Source organism: Stenella coeruleoalba (genome assembly GCF_951394435.1).
Source record: "Stenella coeruleoalba genome assembly, chromosome: 10".
Classification (NCBI taxonomy): Eukaryota; Metazoa; Chordata; class Mammalia; order Artiodactyla; family Delphinidae; genus Stenella; species Stenella coeruleoalba.
In genome coordinates, this window is record NC_137156.1 from 13,574,738 (window position 1) to 13,595,168 (window position 20,431).

The window sequence follows — 20,431 nt, forward strand, 5'->3', positions numbered from 1 at the left end:
ATGAAAGTTCACAATCATAACACTAAATGTGACTGGTGATGGGGTGGGGGACACTACTTTCTGCTACACCTCATACCCTCAAGAGACACACGCACATGCACACACACCCTGCTACTTTCTGCTACACCTCATACCCGAGACAGCAGACAGACAGACACACGCGCACACACACACACACACACACTCTCTCTCTCTCTCTCCCTCCCTCCCTCCTGCTAGTTTTCTGAGGCCATGATCCTCCAAAATTGTAATACGGTAAACTGATGGAGAACATAGATTTTACCTCAGCCATACTGCACCTTGGTGATTCTATACACACACACACAAACACACACCCTCACTATGTTAAATTCTCCATTTCAACAAAAAGCTCTCTTACCCCACAGAAAACGCTGCTGGAGACTGGCTAAATTGAAAGCCCCCCGAGCCAGAGGGCTGGGCTGAGGCCGCAGGTGTGCTGGCATTTGCGCCGAACGTGAACACTCCTGATGGATTATTGTTTGTGAAGTTGAAATTTGTAGCGCTGCTGCCAAACTGGAAAACAGAACCTGCAATAGATGAAGCAGAAAAACTTTATTAAGGTAAAAATGATGGTTCTTCTACTAATGACTCTGACCTTTACATACAAAAACCTGTAAAGGGTTAAAGCTCTTGTGGTTACTTAAAGAAAATTAAGTATTTTCTCCACTCACACAATATATACCTGACACCCTCAAACAAGTGACCTAACTCACCCATGACCAAGGAAAAAAGGGCAGGGTGGACTTTTCGCTAAGACCGTGGAATCAACAAACATACTTACCTCTGTCTTCTTCAAAATTATGTTAAAATAACAGTAAAGGGAATTTTACAATAAATGGAGAGAGGAGACAACATAACAAAATTTTGAAGCTGGAAGGCTAACTGGAGCCAAGTACTAAACTAGCAGCAAGGGAAAGCACAGAAGTCTTTCCATTTACACTCAACATACCCAAAAGGTTTAGGTTCCAGGTACTTCCGGAAGTGAGAATGAAGGTGTGACTGAAAAAAACCCCAGCAGAATGGTAGAGTATCTGTTTAAGAAGCAGATACCTAGATCAATCCCTCCCCAGCACCAGACAGGATAATAAATCTCCTCTACCCAGCAGAAGAATAGAACTTTAGTCTCTGGAGAGGCCTCTGGACCAGGGGACATCACACATAAAGGCAAAGATACCATACTGCAAACAGAAGCATTCAGCATAGCTTGATACAATGAATATTGAGAGCGGCAGCCTTCTGCCCTGACTCAGCTCCCATACCGCTGGCAATCAGGAGTATATATACCCTTCAGGAAGGAGACTGGAAGAATCTTCTCTGGGAAATCTGGCAGTCTGAAAGGAAAGACCTAAAGATATTGTACTAGCATCCAGTTCTTCCCAAGAGGACAAGCCAGTTATTAGATAAACCTACAATGATATTCAAGATCTGTAAGCCCTAACCACATACAATGAATTATTGAGTGGTATTTAGGTGTCCTGCACTCATAAAGTTATAAGTAGAATGGAAGAAAATATTCACAAACCATGTATCTGATAAAGGGCTGATATCCAAAATACATACGAACTCCTACAACTCAAGAGCAAACCTCCCCCCCACCAACAAACAAAAACCAAAACCAAACCAAAAAGCCCCTCAAATAACCCAATTAAAAAACGGGCAAAGAACCTGAATAGACATTTCTCCGGAGACAACACATGGGTAAATATAAAAAGATGCTCAACCTCACTAACCATCGGGAGGAATGCAAATCAAAACCACTAGGAGATATCAGCTCACACCTCTTAGAACGGCTATTATCAAAAACATAAGAAATAACAAGTGTTGGCAAGGACGTGGAGAAAAGGGAGCCCTTGTGAACTGTCGGTAGAAATGTAAACCGCTGCAGCCACTATGGAAAACAGTATGGAAGTTCCTCAAAAAGTTAAAGATAGAACCACCATATGATCCAGCAATCTCATTCTAGGTATTTACCCAAAAGACTTGAAACTAGGCTCTCAAAAAGATAGCTGGACTCTCTCATTCACTGCAGCATTATTCACAATGACCAAGATGTAGAAACAACCTAAATATCCATAGACAGATACACAGATAAAGGAAACGACATATATACATAAAATGGAATGTTCATCTTGCAATATGGGAAAACATGCATGCATCTGGAGGACATAAGTGAAATAAGCCAATCACAGAAGAACAAGTACTACATGACTTCACTTCTATGAGGAATCTAAAATAACCAAATTCACAGAAGCTGAAAGAATGGTGGCTGCAGAGGAGGGCTTGGGAGTGGGAAGAAATGAGGAGCTGCTATTCAAAAGGTATAGAGTGTCAGTCATGCAAGACGCGTACATTCTAGAACTCTGCTGCACAATACTGTGCCCAGAGTTAACAACACTGCATTGCACACTTAATTTGTTGAAAGAGTAGATAGATCTCACGTTAAACATGCTTACTACAATTAAAACAAAACCCCCAAACACTAAAAGTAGAGAGGCAAGAAGCACCAAACACGTGAGGAAAGTATTTCATAAGAAACACTAAGACCAGAACAATAATAAAGAAAAGCAATTTGGAGAAAACTGACTAAGCAAAAGCTTTAAGAAGGGGGAAAAAAACCTCTGCATCATTAATATCTTCAAGAGATCAATAGAAAACGCTTCTAAAACAAAAGCAGAAGGATATAAAAAGGAGACAGCCACAGAACAAAGAGGACCACTCGGAAATTAAAAAGTAATACACGTAGAAGTAAAATCTCAACAGGTGTGTTTAAAAGTAAATTGAGGGGGACTTCCCTGGTGGTGCAATGGTTAAGAATCCACCTGCCAATGCAGGGGACACAGGTTCGAGCCCTGGTCCGGGAAGATCCCACATGCCGCGGAGCAGCTAAGCCTGTGCGTCACAACTACTGAAGCCCACGCGCTCTAAGGTCCACGTCCCGCAACTACTGAGCTCACGTGCTACAACTACTGAAGCCCACGCACCTAGAGCCCGTGCTCTGCAACAGAAGAAGCCACCACAATGAGAAGCCCACGCACCACAACGAACAGTGGCCCTTGCTCACCGCAACTAGAGAAAGCCCGCGCACAGCAACAAAAACCCAATGCAGCCGAAAAGAAGTGCTTGACTGTGTGAAAGTTGGGAATGCTGTTTATAGGTAATACACATCTCTGTTCTGCCAAGTACAAGAGACAAAAAAAAAAAAAAAGACATGCATGGTTTCAAAGTTCAAAGAAAAACATTGTATTTAAGACATACAGAACCCAAATGCGGAAACAAAGGACATGACTACTACATACTTACTGGAATTAGGAGCTGTTCCTGAGCCAAATGCAGACTGACTAGGCTGCTGTCCAAACACGGGAGGCTGGCTGCTGCTCGACACTGTCCCAAAAGTAGGTGGTGCAGGCTGAGAGCCAGCAGAAAATAATGCTGCTGAAGATGACAGAGACCCAAAGCCTGGGGGGTTAGGCTGGCTGGCACCTTGGCTTTGTCCAAATGCTGGGGTCTGGTTAGCACCAAACGCTGGACTGGCAGATGGTGCTGAAGGTCCAGTGCCGAATACAAAGGAGGATCCTAGAGGCCCACAGAAATACTGAAATTACCATGATGGTTAAAATGAGATAAGCCTCAAGAAATCTCTATAAACTGAAAAGCACATTTCAAGCTTCTTTCCAGACTCTTACCTGCTGAACACATCTTATCAAGACAAGTTTTGAATACTGATTAAGAATACAATTCTCTCTACCATTATTTAGTAAAACCATATAAAATCCAAATAAACAAAAACTTCATTAACAAGACTCCTGTCTTAACAGCCCCAAATTTTTAGGTCTTTAAAGAGATAAATCTAAGAAGACAACTGATCTGCCATCAGAAGTGTGACACACTGCAGAAATCAGCTAATGTTGTGACTATGTATCCGTTGCATAATGAGGACTAATGTCTATTAAAATAACCTTTGGTGTCTGGCTATTTACAAATTAACATTGCAAAGAAAAACAAAACAAAAACCCCCAAAAAGACAAGAAACACTTGAAAAAACTAAAGATTATACTCCTAATGAGATTAGAAATATTGCTTCCAAGAGTTACTTAAACTATACACAAAATGCACATCATTCCACATACTGAATAACTACCACACCCTGGGTAGAGATGACCTAAAAGCGGCCATGCTCTTTTGTGGTATTATTTGCTAAGAGTTCATCTGCTTACAATGAAAGCCATTCAAATTAACATGTCTCTTCTTTTTTAAAAGTACCTGCAGAGCTCGATGTGGTGGGAGCTCCAAAGCTGAAACCAGAGGCGGCAGTATCACTGCTGCTGGCACCCGGACCAAAGACAAATGGGGCGACAGCTGTGCCCGCGCTCGACGTGGTTGCTGGTTTGCTCTCTCGAGAAAATAGCAAAGACTGAGATGTACTGGATTCGGCAGAGTTCCCAAAGGCAGAGCTGCTCACAGGACTGTTGGCCTGTCCAAACACAAAGGCAGCCGCAGGCACACTGGAGGACGAGGTGGAACTACCAAATATGCCACCACCAGCTGAAGTGGCTGGTGTACTTGAATTAGAGGAACTGTTGTTCAAGAAACTGAAAACTGGCTTTGCTGTACCTTGATCTATAAGACAGAAATTAAGAAATAAACAAAAACCTTTAAAAACAAGTAATACCAAAAGCATTTTTTCCTAGTCTAAAGTCTAATACGAGTCCATTAGAAAACAATCATTAAGTTTTTAATATAGATTCATTCATCAAATGGACATCTGTTACGTTAAATTTTTTTTTTTTTTTGCGGTACGCGGGCCTCTCACTGTTGTGGCCTCTCCCGTTGCGGAGCACAGGCTCCGGACGCGCAGGCCCAGCGGCCATGGCCCACGGGCCCAGCCGCTCTGCGGCATGTGGGATCCTCCCGGACCGGGGCACGAACCCGCGTCCCCTGCATCGGCAGGCGGACTCTCAACCACTGCGCCACCAGGGAAGCCCTGTCATGTTAAATTTTGATGTAGTCAAATATATCCACCTTTTCTTTTATGGCTTATGAATTTTGTCTAACATAGCAAAACCTTTGGCATTCAGATTAATAAAAATAAAAAATATTCCTTAAATCCAAATCTAACTGGATACTTTGGATAACAAATTCAGACAATGGGAGACAGCTACACTTTTATAAATTTGATCTTGCAATTTATGTTAGCAGGATTGTAACTTCAATTTATCTGAACAATGGCCAATTTTCTCTGCCGCCTTTACTGACTGGTGTACCCTTTTGCTCACTAATTTGTAACTCTACCTTTACCACGTATTAACTTCCAAACCTCTACAGTTACTGTTACTAGACTATTTTAAATATTGTAACTTTGTAGTATTGTTTGATATTAGTAGGGCAAACCTACCTGACTGTATGTGTACCCTTCTCCCCAAAATTTCTTATACATTTTCCCTTCCACGTGAATTTTAGAATTATTTTAGCTTGTCAAGCTCCACAAAAATTCCTCTAAGAACTGAAATTATATTGGGAGTGAGGTGAAGAGTAAAGGATATTCTCACTCAGGAACAAGTATAAAACATGCCTTTTATGTTCTCTTAATTCTTTAGCATGTTGCAGGTTCTGCTGATATTATAAAATACAAATTGGAAATGTTAGTAAATACAAATGGGAAATGCTGTCCAACTATTTATTCTTGATTTGGAGAAAAGAGAATGATTTTTTATATGGTGACCCTGAATCCAGCTACCTTCAGTAGAAGACTTTTTTTTTTTAAACTTGTTCCAATAACATCTCAGTTCCAACACTATTTACTAGACAGGGCTGGTCACATTGTGGTATGGGCATTGGTATAATTTACAGAAAATGGAACATGTTAGCTCACTTTCAGGTGGTTTAATAGGACGTTAAAAATGTCTATTTCAATGGAAACAGTATAGCGATACCAGGATTAAATTCGATTAGACCCTATCTCATTTTTATTCCTTTCTAAATAATAATGTATAATTTAGTTTTTGTTTCCTTTGAAGGGTGTGTTAAAATTTAAGCAGAATTTTATAGACAAAAACTGCTCACACCTATGTGTGGAATTCCATACTTCTTTTTTCAGGTTAATTTTTCATTTTCTTGTGTTTCTAATTTATTATTCAAAAGTGTTCATGTTCTTTTGCATTGTGTTCTGGGAAATTCCAGTTCACTAATCCAATTATCAGCTGTTTTTTTGCCCCCGCTGCTCCTCAGTCCACACAATGATTTTATTTCACAAACCATGTTTCTTTAACTTTTAAAAATACTATTTCATTTTTTTCTTCCAGATCTTAGTTTTCATAATCACCTCTATTTCTCAGGGATTTATCATATTTGTTGTCTGTGTTCCTTAAATGCCAGATGAAGACTGGTTATCTCTATTTGTAAATGAAGGCCTGTACATAAAGATTTTATTAGTTAAAAAATAAAATATTTCATGAGCTTAAGAAAAAATGCTTATTTTCCTGAACAGTATATGTCAATTCTGATTATAAAAGCCCAAACAGAAGAGAGTAAGTCACGGACAAATGTGCAAATACTGTGGGCTTTCCATTAGAGCTGTGTTTCTCAAAATTAGATATGCAGATAACTTCATGAGAATCACGGGGGGGGGGGGATTCTGAAGGAGCTGAATCCTCGGCTGCTTCCCAGAGAGTTCTATTACTGGTACTCTCTCAACTATTTCCAGTATAAACCATTCCTTGACTTGCTACCTTTGACACCTTGTAAAAAAAAAAAAAGCAACAACAATGTTTAATACCTACCAGCTGTAGTACTGGTTTGAGCTCCAAAAGCAAAAGTGGCCTTCGTTGGCTGTTCAGATTCCTTCTCAGATGGTTTTGCCATACTGAAACTAAAGGTCGAAGACTTGGAAGAACCCTCGTCTTTGGTTTGCTCTGAGTTCCCAAAGGAAAACACTGGTGTACACTTTGGCTCTTCACTGTCAGCTTTTTTCCCAAACACTAGAGATGTAGACGTGACAGGCTCTTGCTGTTTCTCTTCTGTCCTTCCCAAAACAAACAACGAGGCAGATGGCAGGGGGGCAGGGTCCACGCTGCCGAAAGTGAACCCTCCTTTGGAGGCAGGGGTTTCTTCTTTTTTTGCTTCTGGCGTCTGACATGTGAAAGGAGCCCCTGGGACACTCTTGGTGTCCACGGTTCCAAAACTGAAGCTGCTCTTGCTCTCAGAGGTCACTGTGGTGTCAGTAGCAGCAGGGGGAGGGTTAATGACACCAGAACCAAAGCCAAAGCCTGCTGATGAAGATTTCAGCGGTTCTTCTTTCTTTTCTTGCTGCCCAAGACTAGACACCCCAAACTGAAATGGAGCTAAAGAAGGCGGATTGCTTAAACCAGAAGCAAGTCCAAACTTAAAATTATCGTTTTTACTATCTTTTTTAACTTCTTCAGGTTTAGAATCAGATGAAACTCCAAATTTAAAATCTCCTATTGGTTTAGAAAATTTAAAGCCTTCACTCAAAGGGGTTACAGACCCAGAATCTAATGACACACCTATTTTGAAACCTCCTTGATCTCCAAATTTAAAATTTCCAGTGTTTGTTAAAGTCTGAGAAGGCCCAGAAGAGGATGACGGGATACCAAATTTGAAGGATGAGGTTGCTGGGTTCGAAGATGAGGAAGATGGGCTGAAGCCTTCAAAAATATAAGAAACACCAAAAAGACAATGAATTACTACTACTCTCTCATACAGAATGTCAACCTTGAAAAGTAAAGGGACATGGGACAACTCTGAAAAGGCCTACTTCGAAGAGTATTAGTTTAACAATGGCAGTAAACATGAACCAAGTTGCCCATATTCAGCATCTCGATACTCACAACTACACGGATGTGCCACATTTCATCTATCAGACTGACAGAGATCAAACAAGTTTGATAAAACAGTGCTGGTGATGAGACTAGGAGTAACAGACACTCCAGACATGGCAGGTGGATGTGTAAATCAGCACAAAATTTGTGGAGGGCAACTTGCCAATATTTACCCCAAATTACAGACACATGTACCCTTTGACCCAGCAAGTCTACAGCTGAGTCTTTATTTGAATGATAAACTCAAAGATATGCAGAATGCCATATGCAATCCAGGCAGCTGTAAATGAAGAACAAAGTCCAAGCTAATCTGTGGTAATGTCAAGGGTGCAAAAAGGCGGTGTGGTATACAACCTTTTCTAACAAGGTAGAGAGAAGTAAGAATAGAGAGAATAGAAGTATATTTGCTTGTGATGTGCATAAAGAAACACTGAAAGAGTTACAAGAAACTAACCACAGATAGCTATTACCACTGGTGGAGCAGGAAGGATGGAAAATGAGCCAATAGGGACAAGACAGAGACTTTTCGCTGGGAATCCTGTCATAATTTGCTTTTTAAATCCTGTGAGTACATGTGTTATTTACTTAAGAATTAAGATTTTTAGCACCAAAGAACTAGAATTATATGAGTGGAAGCAATATATTTTTTTTTTGCGGTACGCGGGCCTCTACTGTTGTGGCCTCTCCCGTTGCGGAGCACAGGCTCCGGACTCACACGCTCAGCGGCCACAGCCCACGGGCCCAGCCGCTCCACGGGCCCAGCCGCTCCACGGCATGCGGGATCTTCCCGGACCAGGGCACGAACCCGTGTCCCCTGCATCGGCAGGTGGACTCTCAACTACTGCGCCACCAGGGAAGCCCTGGAAGCAATATTTTAAAAAATAAAAATACTATACTGACAAGATCAAAGTCTTGGTTTCAGAATTCTTCTCTGTAGTGGAATAAACTAGAAATGAAGCACTTGAATGACTGGCTCAACACAAAAATCATTAAACGGTGCCAAGGTATTCATCCATTACTCTGTTTACCCACATGTAAATAGAGACAGGTGGCAACCAAGGGCTTGTAAAAATCGCTTGTCTTCAGATTTCCCCCTTTAATGATTACCCACCCCACTTTCTTTCCATAAGAAACTTATTTGAAATTATATCAGAATCTCAAAAGCAGGACTCCCCTGGTGGCACAGTGGTTAAGAATCCACCTGCCAGTGAAGGGGACATGGGTTTGATACCTGGTCTGGGAAGATCCCACGTGCCGAGGAGCCACTAAGCCCAAGCACCACGCAACTACTGAGCCTGTGCTCTAGAGCCTGCGTGCTGCAACTACTGAGCCCACGAGCCACAACTACTGAAGCCCGCGCGCCTAGAGCCCGTGCTCCACAACGAGAGAAGCCACCGCAGTGAGAAGCCCGCGCACCACAATGAAGAGTAGCCCCCGCTCGCCGCAACTAGAGAAAGCCCACGTGCAGCAACGAAGACCCAACGCACCCAAAAAAAAATCTCAAAAGCAAATGGCTATCCACACGGTCTCTGAAATACCTTAAGTGATATTAGACAGAAAGCTAAAAATAAAGGTGCCAAAGACAATAATTAACTAGTTATCACCTCTGACTCAAAGGATCTCAAAGGCACTTCTGCCTCAAAAGGAAGGTTTAAAGGTATGGTGATTACTGTACTACAGGTGGGGAAAACGGGAAAGGGACCATGAGGTAGCAGCCACATAAGGAGCTTTAGTGATCTTCTAAAACCCAAATGCAGTGTTTTTCAAACCAGTTGTATCCCCTTAGCCATGTTAATTAATTCAGTGGGCTGCAACCAGCATTTTCCTTCTCAAATGAAAACAAATAAAATAGAAAATGTACTTATCTTCACTGCAGACTAGCAAACAATTCAACTGCATAGTAATTCAGAGACAGATACGAGCTAAAGGTCCAGGACAAGAGCTCATTTTACATGAATTTTCAACAGAGAATGAATAGTTTTAAAACCAAAGCTGTTTGTAAATATCTCACTTTAAAGTGGTGACCTAAGGAGGCACTTTGCCAACACCGTACCTGTAAACTCAGACTTCGTGCCCGGCTTTGCACTCTCGCATGCTGCGCATCTGTTAGCATCTGCTTTATTCTCCACCAGGCACACTGCACAGTCCCAGCTTCCCTCAGGTTTCTTGAACTTGTCCAATCCTAGGCAGCCTCCAGACAACAGAGAGACAGAGACAGTGCTGCTACTTGAAGCAGGTACTGAACTTCCTAAAAAATAATGGGGAAATACAGGAAAATTCGGATTTACATTATGTCAAGATCTCAATGACACCACTAAGTCTAAATGTACAGTTTTTCATGTGTTTCCTATTAAGAGAAAATGCCAGAAATCTAAACATCACATTGTTAAAAACAGTACAGACAGCTCAGATTTCTTTTAATCTTACAAAAGAGCAACTCACACTCACCTTGCTCAGTGATGAGCCCCCTTTTAATCCCCAGTTTGAACAGCCATGGTTTTTAAGAACCACGCTCACAAATCAGAGCCTAAAAGCCTGAATTTTCCTTAATAATCTATCCAATTTTGTTACACATCACAGATTATAAAACATACATTCTCAATTGCAGGCAACAGCCTGACTCATAAAACACACCGCCCAGGCAATATTCATTTCAAGATTTCAAAGCACAGATCTCTGGCTTTGAAATGACTATTTTTGCATAGAAGTGCTCTTTTATCCACTTCGCAATTCAACTCAACACTACCTACTATGTTCATGGCATTTCTGTTATAAGGTAGCCATTTAACAGACATTTATTAAGCACCATAACGTGCTTAGGTTCTGGGGATATCGAGATGAATAAAATGTTGCTTAACTTCTAAAGGTGTTTCTGGTCTAAAAGGGGGGAAAGCAAAACGAACATAAATGCATAGCAGCACCATCACTAAGACGGAGAGTGACAAATGATCTAAACAAGAGTACAGAGAAGAAATTACTATGGGATAGGAGAAGGATTCACAGGGGTGGTATTTACATTTTTAAGCAGAACTAGCAATTTTGTGGGCAGATGCGGCGGCACAGGAAGGATAGCTCAGCAAGGCACAGCTGCATGAAGAAATACAGTGTTGAGAGTGGAGCCATTCATTCTGGTAACCTCACTTCTCTAAATGTCCTCTAGCTGTTGTCACTTTTCCCAGTTACCTGATCTGTGTTTTACTGGTATGTTCTCTTCCATCTTGCCAACAGAACTGTGCCATCTTTGGTCCACTGCCCTTCTCATGAGCTCTCATCTACTCTGATGATTTTAACCACCAACAAAATCTTTCCCATCCATACCTGAGACCCACACTTCTGGTTTTCATCCCTGTGGTATCTCTTTGTTGGTAGTTCCACTATCCACCTGGCTACCTTGGCTAGATGACAACTCTTCCCTTATACATCTCTCCAATCTATTTCATTCTCTTTCTCTGACCCTTCTACTGCTCTTCTGATTCAAGCCCCCTCATCTCTTGCTTAATAGCCTTGTTATTGAGACCTCTGGTTTCATTCCCTTGAAATCCATCCTCCTAAAAAGCAACTAGTACCACGTGGTTTTCGTTTTTCCTCTCTGGTTATTCATTTAAAAGATTAACTGCTCCAAAGTTCTATTCTTGCTACTCTCTTAAGTTGGCAGAGTTCAGTTTTAGGCTGTCTTCTCTATTTGCTCTGCTCACTCACCTTATATCACCTCTACTCCCATGACTTACTTGAAAACTATGGGCTAATGACTCCCAAATCTGTATCTCCAGTCCAGAGGGTCCATTATCAGTATATCCAAAGGCCTCACACATATCTGTCAACTTCAGCAGTTTGAAATCAACATATCTTCAAACTGTACATTATTCTATACCCCATTTGCTTGTATTAGTACATATCACTACTATCTCTACCTATATTATTGATCAACTTCCTAATCTGTCCTCTGGTTTCCAAATTTTGCTGCCTTCAAATCTATCCTCCAAAAAGCCACCAGGTGATTTATCAAAAATATAAGTTTGACCCATCAACTCAGAATAAATTTTGGTTTCCTACACGTATCAAGAGCTTTCTTTCTTTTTTTTGTTAAGGGGAAGAGGAAGAATGCCAGATGGAAAGAGAAAAATATTTCGGAAAAAAGATTCTGAAATCTTATTCTTGTAGAGATGTCTAGCAGGAATCAGAAATATGGCTCACCCCTGGTGTTAAGAGAGGGATGTGGGCTATTAACTCAAGAGCTTTCCATTGCAGACACAAAATCACACATCCATGATAATGCAATAAAAATAGGAAGTATAATTCCCAGGATACTCATAACATGTTTTATTTAGTATCCATGTTACCATATATCTGTACCAAATAATTATATAATAGCATTACAAACACAGCAGAGTCAAATGAATTAATTCCAAATGAATTAAAGATCAATGTAAATCTTCAGTTAACTCTTTCAAAATTGAACAGAAACAGGAAAAACTCAACTCTAACTTCATTTTTCTGGTTACTTAATAGAACTTTTCATTAATGATTCAGTAGTTTATGATCATTGCAGTATCTCTGGCAGATAGCGCATACAGGTACAGGTATCACCATTAACATTCAGCCACAGCCTTCTCATAATGCAATGAAACCAGCTGTGTAAATGACCACTAGCCATCCTCACTTCTACTTAGAGGAAAAGAGACAAAGGAATATTTTATTCTGTGTAAAGGTCTGAGAAAGATTGCCCCGTTTTAAGACCTTTGCATCTATATTAGCCAACTTTGAAAATGATCATGAAGAGCAAGAAGCTTCTGATAAAATTACATACAAAAAAAGAGGTCAAAGCAAATGCTGGACTGATTTTAACACACAGCCTCTCCTAAGAGAACATGCAGTTCCAGTCCCAAGCAAGTCATTTTAATTTCAAGACAGTTCAGAAAAATTAAGACATATGAGGAAATGCTCATCTTGAAACATCTAAAATATTGAGGTTATTCTTAGCTGTTTTACAGAGAATAAATTAAAATGTTCTATTAAAGAAATGAACAAAATTATTCCAAACAGCCATAAACGTACCTGGTTTCTGAGACATACAGGACACACATTTATTGTCTTCTGCATTATTAGAAACACAGCACACTGGACACTCCCAAGATCCCACGGGCCTTTTGAATTTATCTGTAAATCCTAAGGCACCAGTGGTCTCAGTGCAGCTGGAGGAGGAAGCAGCCACAGTAACAGCGCTTTCTGAAGCCACTGGCAACGTAAGGACTCGCTTAACACCAGTTCCCGGTTTCGGTGTTTCACAAGCTACACATTTTATCGCTTCAGGTTTATTTTGCACTAAACAGGTATCGCAATCCCAAGTTCCTACTGCTGGTTTAAATTTGTCTCCAAAGCCTGTCTCTGGTGCAGAAACAGTTGCTTTGCCACTTTTACTCGGTGTCCCAGTTCCGGTCTGTTTAGCAGTATCTTTTGGCGGCAATTTTGCTGCTTGACAGGCTACACATTTGTTGTCTGTAACCTTGTTCTGGAGTAGACAGGTATCACACTGCCACGATGGCCCAGGGTTTAAACTTTCCCCAAACCCAATTCCACTAGAAGAAAAGCTACTTATTGCTGGTCTTGAATAAACTACCAGGCTTGTGGTGGTAGGTTGAGCAGCAAGAGAATCTGCCTTTGGTGATGTGAAACCTACAATGCGGGGGAAGAGGGGAGTGGGAAGGAAAAGATTAGTCCACGTTTTGATTAGAAAGCCTATTATTTATTAATCATTAATAAATATTAATAATATTAATATAGACAATAATTATAGAGTAATAGCTGTTAATGATAAAAATATTATTCCTGGGAGGAAACATTTTTACCTTAATTACAGAGTTATTACAGTCCAAGATGGACTACTTAAAAGTAGTTTTTCACCTAAGCTATATTTCTAGTACTAATCACATATTTAATAAGCAACAGACCTAGGTAAAAGTCTACAAAAGATGTTTGGTTTATAGTATATCATCTTCCTCTAGGAATCTGTTTACTGTAGTTCAACCAATACCTAATTTGAGACTTAATTAAGGTATACACATAGAACCATGAAATAAGGAAAAGTCTTTGGAAATAAGGAAAAAAAGCATGAGGAAAAGTCTTTGTGCTATCAAACTGGCAACAGTTGAGTTTCACTCAAACTACACTGTATTTGTAGAAATGACCTTTCAATCCTTTACTCTGGACCAATTAACTTTTATTTTACATACACCAAAAAAACACCCGTTTCTCTAGCCTTTAGCATCAAGGGAAAAGAAAATCAGAGGGAAAGATGATACAGAAAGTTGTTAAAGAGGTTTTCTAGTGGTACCAAGAAATAATCCAGCCTAGAGCTATTTTTTGCCTAAAGATAAAACAATCCCACATACTTCAGTTACTCCCAAAAGAGGAAAATGTACTATTTTGTTAATGATTAACGTGAGTCACTAAGGTTGGCAAAATTTTAACAGTAACCACTTCAAGGTGTTACAAGTTTTCTTTTCCTCCCACTTTTTTGGATTTTCCTGATTTCCCTCAAGAGAACATGTAACTTCTCCAAATTTTTGCTATTTAAAAAAAGTTTAAAAGAGGGGAGGAGTGGGCATTATGAATGCAAAGTGTAACTTCTATGAAGATAACCTATATGCATTTGATGCTGACTACCACTTAGTTCACCCTAACACAGGCATCCTGGAGTCCTGCCCATAACTGCATAAAACCGTCTATATTGGGACTCTAGTAGGCAGTATACCCATCTATAAAATGGGAGCTACACCAAAAAAACCTAATCCCTCTAAATCTTGCTGTAGCATCCAACCTTATTATTGAAGCTCACATGCAGTTATACATGAACACATGTGCTGGATAAATCTAAATTCTTTCTAAGCTACTAGATTATCTTACAAACACTTTTATATTCTTATAGTATACATCCCAGTTGGAATTATACTATCCTTTTTGATTTTCAAACTGAAAACCTATTCCTATTTGAGGACTTCTATTCATTATCTTCAAATTCTTACCCACTAACATTCATATCTTATTTTATTTGAAGTGAGTACTATCCTGTGTGTGTGTGTGTGTGTGTGTGTGTGTGTGTGTGTGTGTTACAGTCAGCATATATTTCCTTTCCACCTGGCTTTGTTATATATATCCCGCAACTGGGGAATAATCTGAGAAGAACAAGGCAGTTCAATGCTCTCAGAGAGAGACATGTCCAGGTATATCATCAGGTTTATTTACTTTTTTCCAATTTTTGGCCCATCTCTAATTAACAGGCAATTCACATTTTCTCCTTCTATACTTGCCCCTTAGAGATTCCATTTTAGTGCAGAGTCCTTAAATTCTAAAGAAATAGTTACTAAGGTCTTGCACCTAAAAAGTTACATCTGATTACATCTACATTCAAAAGCCAATCTCCTATCAAACTAGACATCATTTTTTAAAAGCCTGAAGTACAACAAAGTATTAACAAATGATATTAAGATGAGATCATGATTTTGCAATTAAGATTTTAGATTATCTCAAGGGCAGCCATTATCTTACCAGGGTTCTTCAGAACATCTAGGACACTTCCTTCTTTCAGGGTTTTTGCAGGTTTGAAAGGGCCCTTGCAATCTTCATCTGGTTTCTTCTTACAGCTTGGACTGTTCACTGCAGTGATATCTTGAGCTGTAATTTTTTTTAATTGTAAGAGATATTATGCTAAGAAAAAGCAAGTTACATGTATTAAAAATCTCTCAAAGTCAATTTGAATCAACATCTTAAAAAAAAAACAAAACACCAAAAAAGTCACTGTAATTCAAAGATAATGAACAAATGATTTAAAGTACAGGGTTAACTTGCCATTACAAGGAAGCAAAAAATACTATTTCCCATACTGTACATCTCTCTCCTCCAGAAGGACAAAAAATTATATAAACTATATATAATCTGTAATTGTTACCAATAAGTTCACCAGTTTCATCAGACTGAAACCCTGAAGAGGATATGGCAACAGGGGTGAGTTCAAACACTGTATGAAATAGGTATTTGATTACACAGCAATTTACAACACTGATTAAAAAAAAATTTTAAAAATTAATGTTTATGGGAGCAACCTAAGTGTCCATAGACAGATGAATGGATAAAGAAGACGTGGCACATATATACAATGGAATGTTACTCAGCCATAAAACGGAATGAAATTGAGTTATCTGTAGTGAGGTGGATGGACCTAGAGTCTGTCACACAGAGTGGAGTAAGTCAGAGAGAGAAAAACAAATACCGTATGCTAACACATATATATGGAATCTAAAAAAAAAAGGTTCTGAAGAACCTAGGGACAGGACAGGAATAAAGACGCAGACACAGAGAACGGACTTGAGGACATAGGGAGGGGGAGGGGTAAGCTGGAATGAAGTGAGAGAGTGGCATGGACATATATACACTACCAAATGTAAAACAGATAGCTACCGGGAAGTAGCCGCATAGCACAGGGAGATCAGGTCAGTGCTCTGTGACCACCTAGAGGGGTGGGATAGGGAGGGTGGGAGGGAGACACAAGAGGGAGTGGATATGGGGATATATGTATACGTATAGCTGATTCACTTTGTTATACAGCAGAAAATAACACAACATTGTAAAGCAATTATACTCCAATAAAGATGTTAAAAAAATTTAATGTTTAATTAAGCCAGATATTTCATTTCTATAAATTTATCCTATGATTGAAAATATCTTTCAGTTATTATATTGAAAACCTGGATGATACTTAATAAAAGGGGCTAGCTACATAAATTACAGAACATTGACATGATGGAATGCTATGCAGCCAGAAAAAATCATTCTTAGAAGCACAGTTATGGGAAAGAGTAGGTTAGAAAGTCCAGAAGATTTTGACTGTTTATATCTAAAGAGTGATATTTTTACTTTTCATAGTTCCCAAACTTGCTAAAACGAACATATCCTTATACTTAAAATAAGAGATCTATATTGTGAGTACAATAATCATTTTGTCATTATATTTGTTTACAGATGAAATATGTTTGGGATTGTTTCAAAATTACCTGATAGGTGTGTTCGTGTGTGTGAGGGGAGAAGGAAGGAGGGAGAGAGAAACAAGATTGGTCACAAAATGGCAAATGCTGAAGCTCAGTAAAGTGTGTATGGGGACTCAGTCTACGCTTCCACTTCTGAGAATGTTTGAAATTTTCCATAATAAAATATAAATAATCAGGTTTTTCTTCTAAAGTGCTTGCCAATTTAAAAGCAGTGGGTAAAGAAGTTCAAAAACCCTACCTACCCTTACCTCACACCATAAACAAAAATTAATTCAAAATGGATCAATGGGGACTTCTCTGGTGGCACAGTGGTTGAGAATCCACCTGCCAATGCAGGGGACACAGGTTAGAGCCCTGGTCTGGGAAGATCCCACATGCCGCGGAGCAACTAAGCCCATGCGCCACTACTACTGAGCCTGCACTCTACAGCCCACGAGCCACAACTACTGAAGCCTGTGCACCTAGAGCCTGTGCTCTGCAACAAGAGAAGCCACCGCAATGAGAAGCCCGCACACCGCAACGAAGAGTAGCCCTCACTTGCCACGACTAGAGAAAGCCCGTGCACAGCAACGAAGACCTAACACAGACAAAAATAAATTAATTAATTAATTTAACAAAAAAATGGATCAATGACCTAAACATAAGAACTGAAACCATAAAACTCTTAAAAGAAAACCTAGGAGGTGTATCTTCATGACCATGGATTTGACAATGAATTCTTAGATATGACACCAAAAGCACAAGTAAATAAAAAACTGAACTTCACCAAAATTAGAAATCTTTGTGCATCTAAGGACATTATCAAGAAAGTGACAACTGACTGAATGGGAAAAAATATTTGCAAATCACACATCTGATAAAGATCTAGTATCCAGACTATATAAAAACGCTACAGGGGCTTCCCTGGTGGCGCAGTGGTTGAGAGTCCGCCTGCCGATGCAGGGAACACGGGTTCGTGCCCCGGTCCGGGAGGATCCCGCATGCCGCGGAGCGGCTGGGCCCGTGAGCCATGGCCGCTGGGCCTGTGTGTCCGGAGCCTGTGCTCCGCAACGGGAGAGACCACAACAGTGAGAGTTCCGCGTAGCGCAAAAAAAAAAAAAAAAAAACGCTACAACTCAGCAACAAGACAAACCAATTTGAAAATGGGCAAAGGACCTGACCAGACATTTCTCCCAAGAAGATATGTAAAGGGCCAAAAAGCACATGAGAAAATGCTAAACAGGAGTTCAGGTTTTTTAAGCATAAGCCACCTGTTCTCCTTGCTTGGCCCTGCAATAAACCTTTCTCTGTTCCAAAAAAAAAAAAAAAAAAGATACTAAACACCATCAGTCTTCAGGGAAATAAATGCAAATCAAAACCACAATGAAGGGCTTCCCTGGTGGTGCAGTGGTTGAGAGTCCACCTGCCGATGCAGGGGACGTGGGTTTGTGCTCCAGTCCGGGAAGATCCCACGTGCCGCGGAGCAGCTGGGCCCGTGAGCCATGGCCGCTAAGTCTGTGCGTCCGGAGCCTGTGCTCCGCAACGGGAGAGGCCACAGCAGTGAGAGGCCCGTGTACCGCAAAAACAACAACAACAACAAAAACCACAATGAAGCATCACTTCATACCCACTACGACGGCTATCATCAAAAAATGGAAAATAGTAAACATGGTGAGAACATGGAGAAATTTGAATCCTGCTGGTGGGAATGTAAAATGGGCCGGCTGCTGAGAGAAAGTTTTGTAGTTCCTCAAGAAGTTAAATACAGGACTATCATTTGATCCATCAACTCCATTCCCAGGTATACACTCCAAAGCACTGAAACTAGTATTCAAACAAATACAAGTACATGCATATTCATAGCAACACTATTCACAATAGCCAAAAAGTGGAAACAACTCAAATGTCTATCAACGAATAAACAGATAACTTATGGTATATCCATATGATGGAATATCATTCAGCCACAAAAGGAATGAAGTAATGATACATACTACAAGACAGATGAACCTTGAAAACGGTACGTGAAAGAAGCCAGATACAAAAAGTCACACTGTATGGTTCCAGGATAGGTAAATACATAGAACACAGATTAGTAGCTGTCAGCAGTTGGGGGGTGGGGGGGGAAATGGGGAAAAACTGGTTAATGGGTACAGGTTTCCTTTTGGAAGTGATAAAAATGTATGGTACTAGTTAGAGGTGGTGACTGCACTAAACACAATCAACATTGTGATTGTACTAAACACCAATGTATTGTTCCCTGTAAATGATTAACTTTATCTTATGTCAATTTCACCTGAATAATAAAAATGTGCAAAAAACAAAACACCATACCTATCTCTTACAACTGTGTCAAAACAAAGAAAAATGCTTTTATTACTTTATCACATGCTATCTTCCTTTATAATTAAAATTGAATTGCTTTTAGCAACTTAAGGTAAATTTTAAGGATTTCCTAAAGTATACTCAAAGAGATGGAAAATGAAGATAATGGGAAAATTAGCTCCTATCACAGCGTAACCATGACTTCCACATTTTCATCAGCTTTTTAATGACAGAAGTGGTGAGAAACAGAGGTCTCAATGTAAGAACAATTCTATATATGCCACTCATAATAAACTCCTGAAAAATCTGGCTAATTTCCCCAGATGTAATGAAACACAAAAGTTGTTTTAACAAACTATTACTCATTCGGTTACCATTAGTAAAGCATTAATAAAAACTGAAGGACTTCAATGCCTTTCCCTCATAACCAGGCATGAAAATGAAATTTGAACTGGTTTATTCTTCTTGAATTCACAGTAACATTAAAGAAAAAAAATCATGTGTTAAGTACACCTGAAATATGCTTATTACTTTCTCTTACACAGGGCTGTTTTATTCAACAAAAATCAGGATTGAAAACATACCAGTCAAATTCTTATTTTGTGCCACTCTTGTAACCTATGCTCTTGTCTTCCAGATCATCCAAAGACAAAGACTTTCTTAGCTGGCTCTTTGACAGCTTTTTAAATCTACCTTTTGAGGGAGGATCTAGTTTTTAAAAATTCCCAAACTCAGCAGATAGTCAACAAAACACTTCTGAATAAGGCAACAGCCCCTTAACTGGTGTCTCAGCATATGACACCCCACTCCCACCCACCTGCCCACTCAACACACTGCTGTTACGCCAAGGCACCATCTCACCCCCTATAAAAACCACCCAATGTTTTCCTACCACATTCAGATTAAAATCCAATTATTGAGCATAGCTTCGGAGAATTTTTAGAATTTAAAGCTACCTCTCAATCTCATGACAAATTATTTGCGGTTTTCAAAGTATGCCATGCTTTTCCTCTTGTTCTCTTGCATTTGGCTGTTTGTTGGGTGAGAAATGCCCTTACTCAGAATTCTTGACCTGAGTAACTCAGCCCAGATTATTCTTCATTTCCCAAACACCCAATACTTGAAACAAAACCACCACCACCACAGCAAAAGCCTATGGTTTAATTATCTGAATATTCATTTCTTTCCCTCTATTATGCCCATTTTTTTGAGTTTAGAAATTATATATCA

At 39.8% G+C, this 20,431-nt stretch overlaps 1 protein-coding gene across 2 annotated transcripts in view; it reads right to left on the minus strand.

Moving 5' to 3' along the window:
* NUP153 (nucleoporin 153) overlaps positions 1 to 20,431 on the minus strand; it is a 79,610-nt gene that overhangs the window by 6,435 nt on the left and 52,744 nt on the right. For both annotated transcript variants that reach the window (XM_079935690.1, XM_079935691.1), the window contains 7 exons: positions 15,402 to 15,527; positions 12,912 to 13,529; positions 9,910 to 10,104; positions 6,798 to 7,682; positions 4,282 to 4,638; positions 3,322 to 3,594; positions 380 to 548 (listed from right to left, as the gene is read on the minus strand). In XM_079935690.1, coding sequence (XP_079791816.1) covers positions 380 to 548; positions 3,322 to 3,594; positions 4,282 to 4,638; positions 6,798 to 7,682; positions 9,910 to 10,104; positions 12,912 to 13,529; positions 15,402 to 15,527 — 2,623 coding nt within the window. The remainder of the gene's footprint in view (positions 1 to 379; positions 549 to 3,321; positions 3,595 to 4,281; positions 4,639 to 6,797; positions 7,683 to 9,909; positions 10,105 to 12,911; positions 13,530 to 15,401; positions 15,528 to 20,431) is intronic.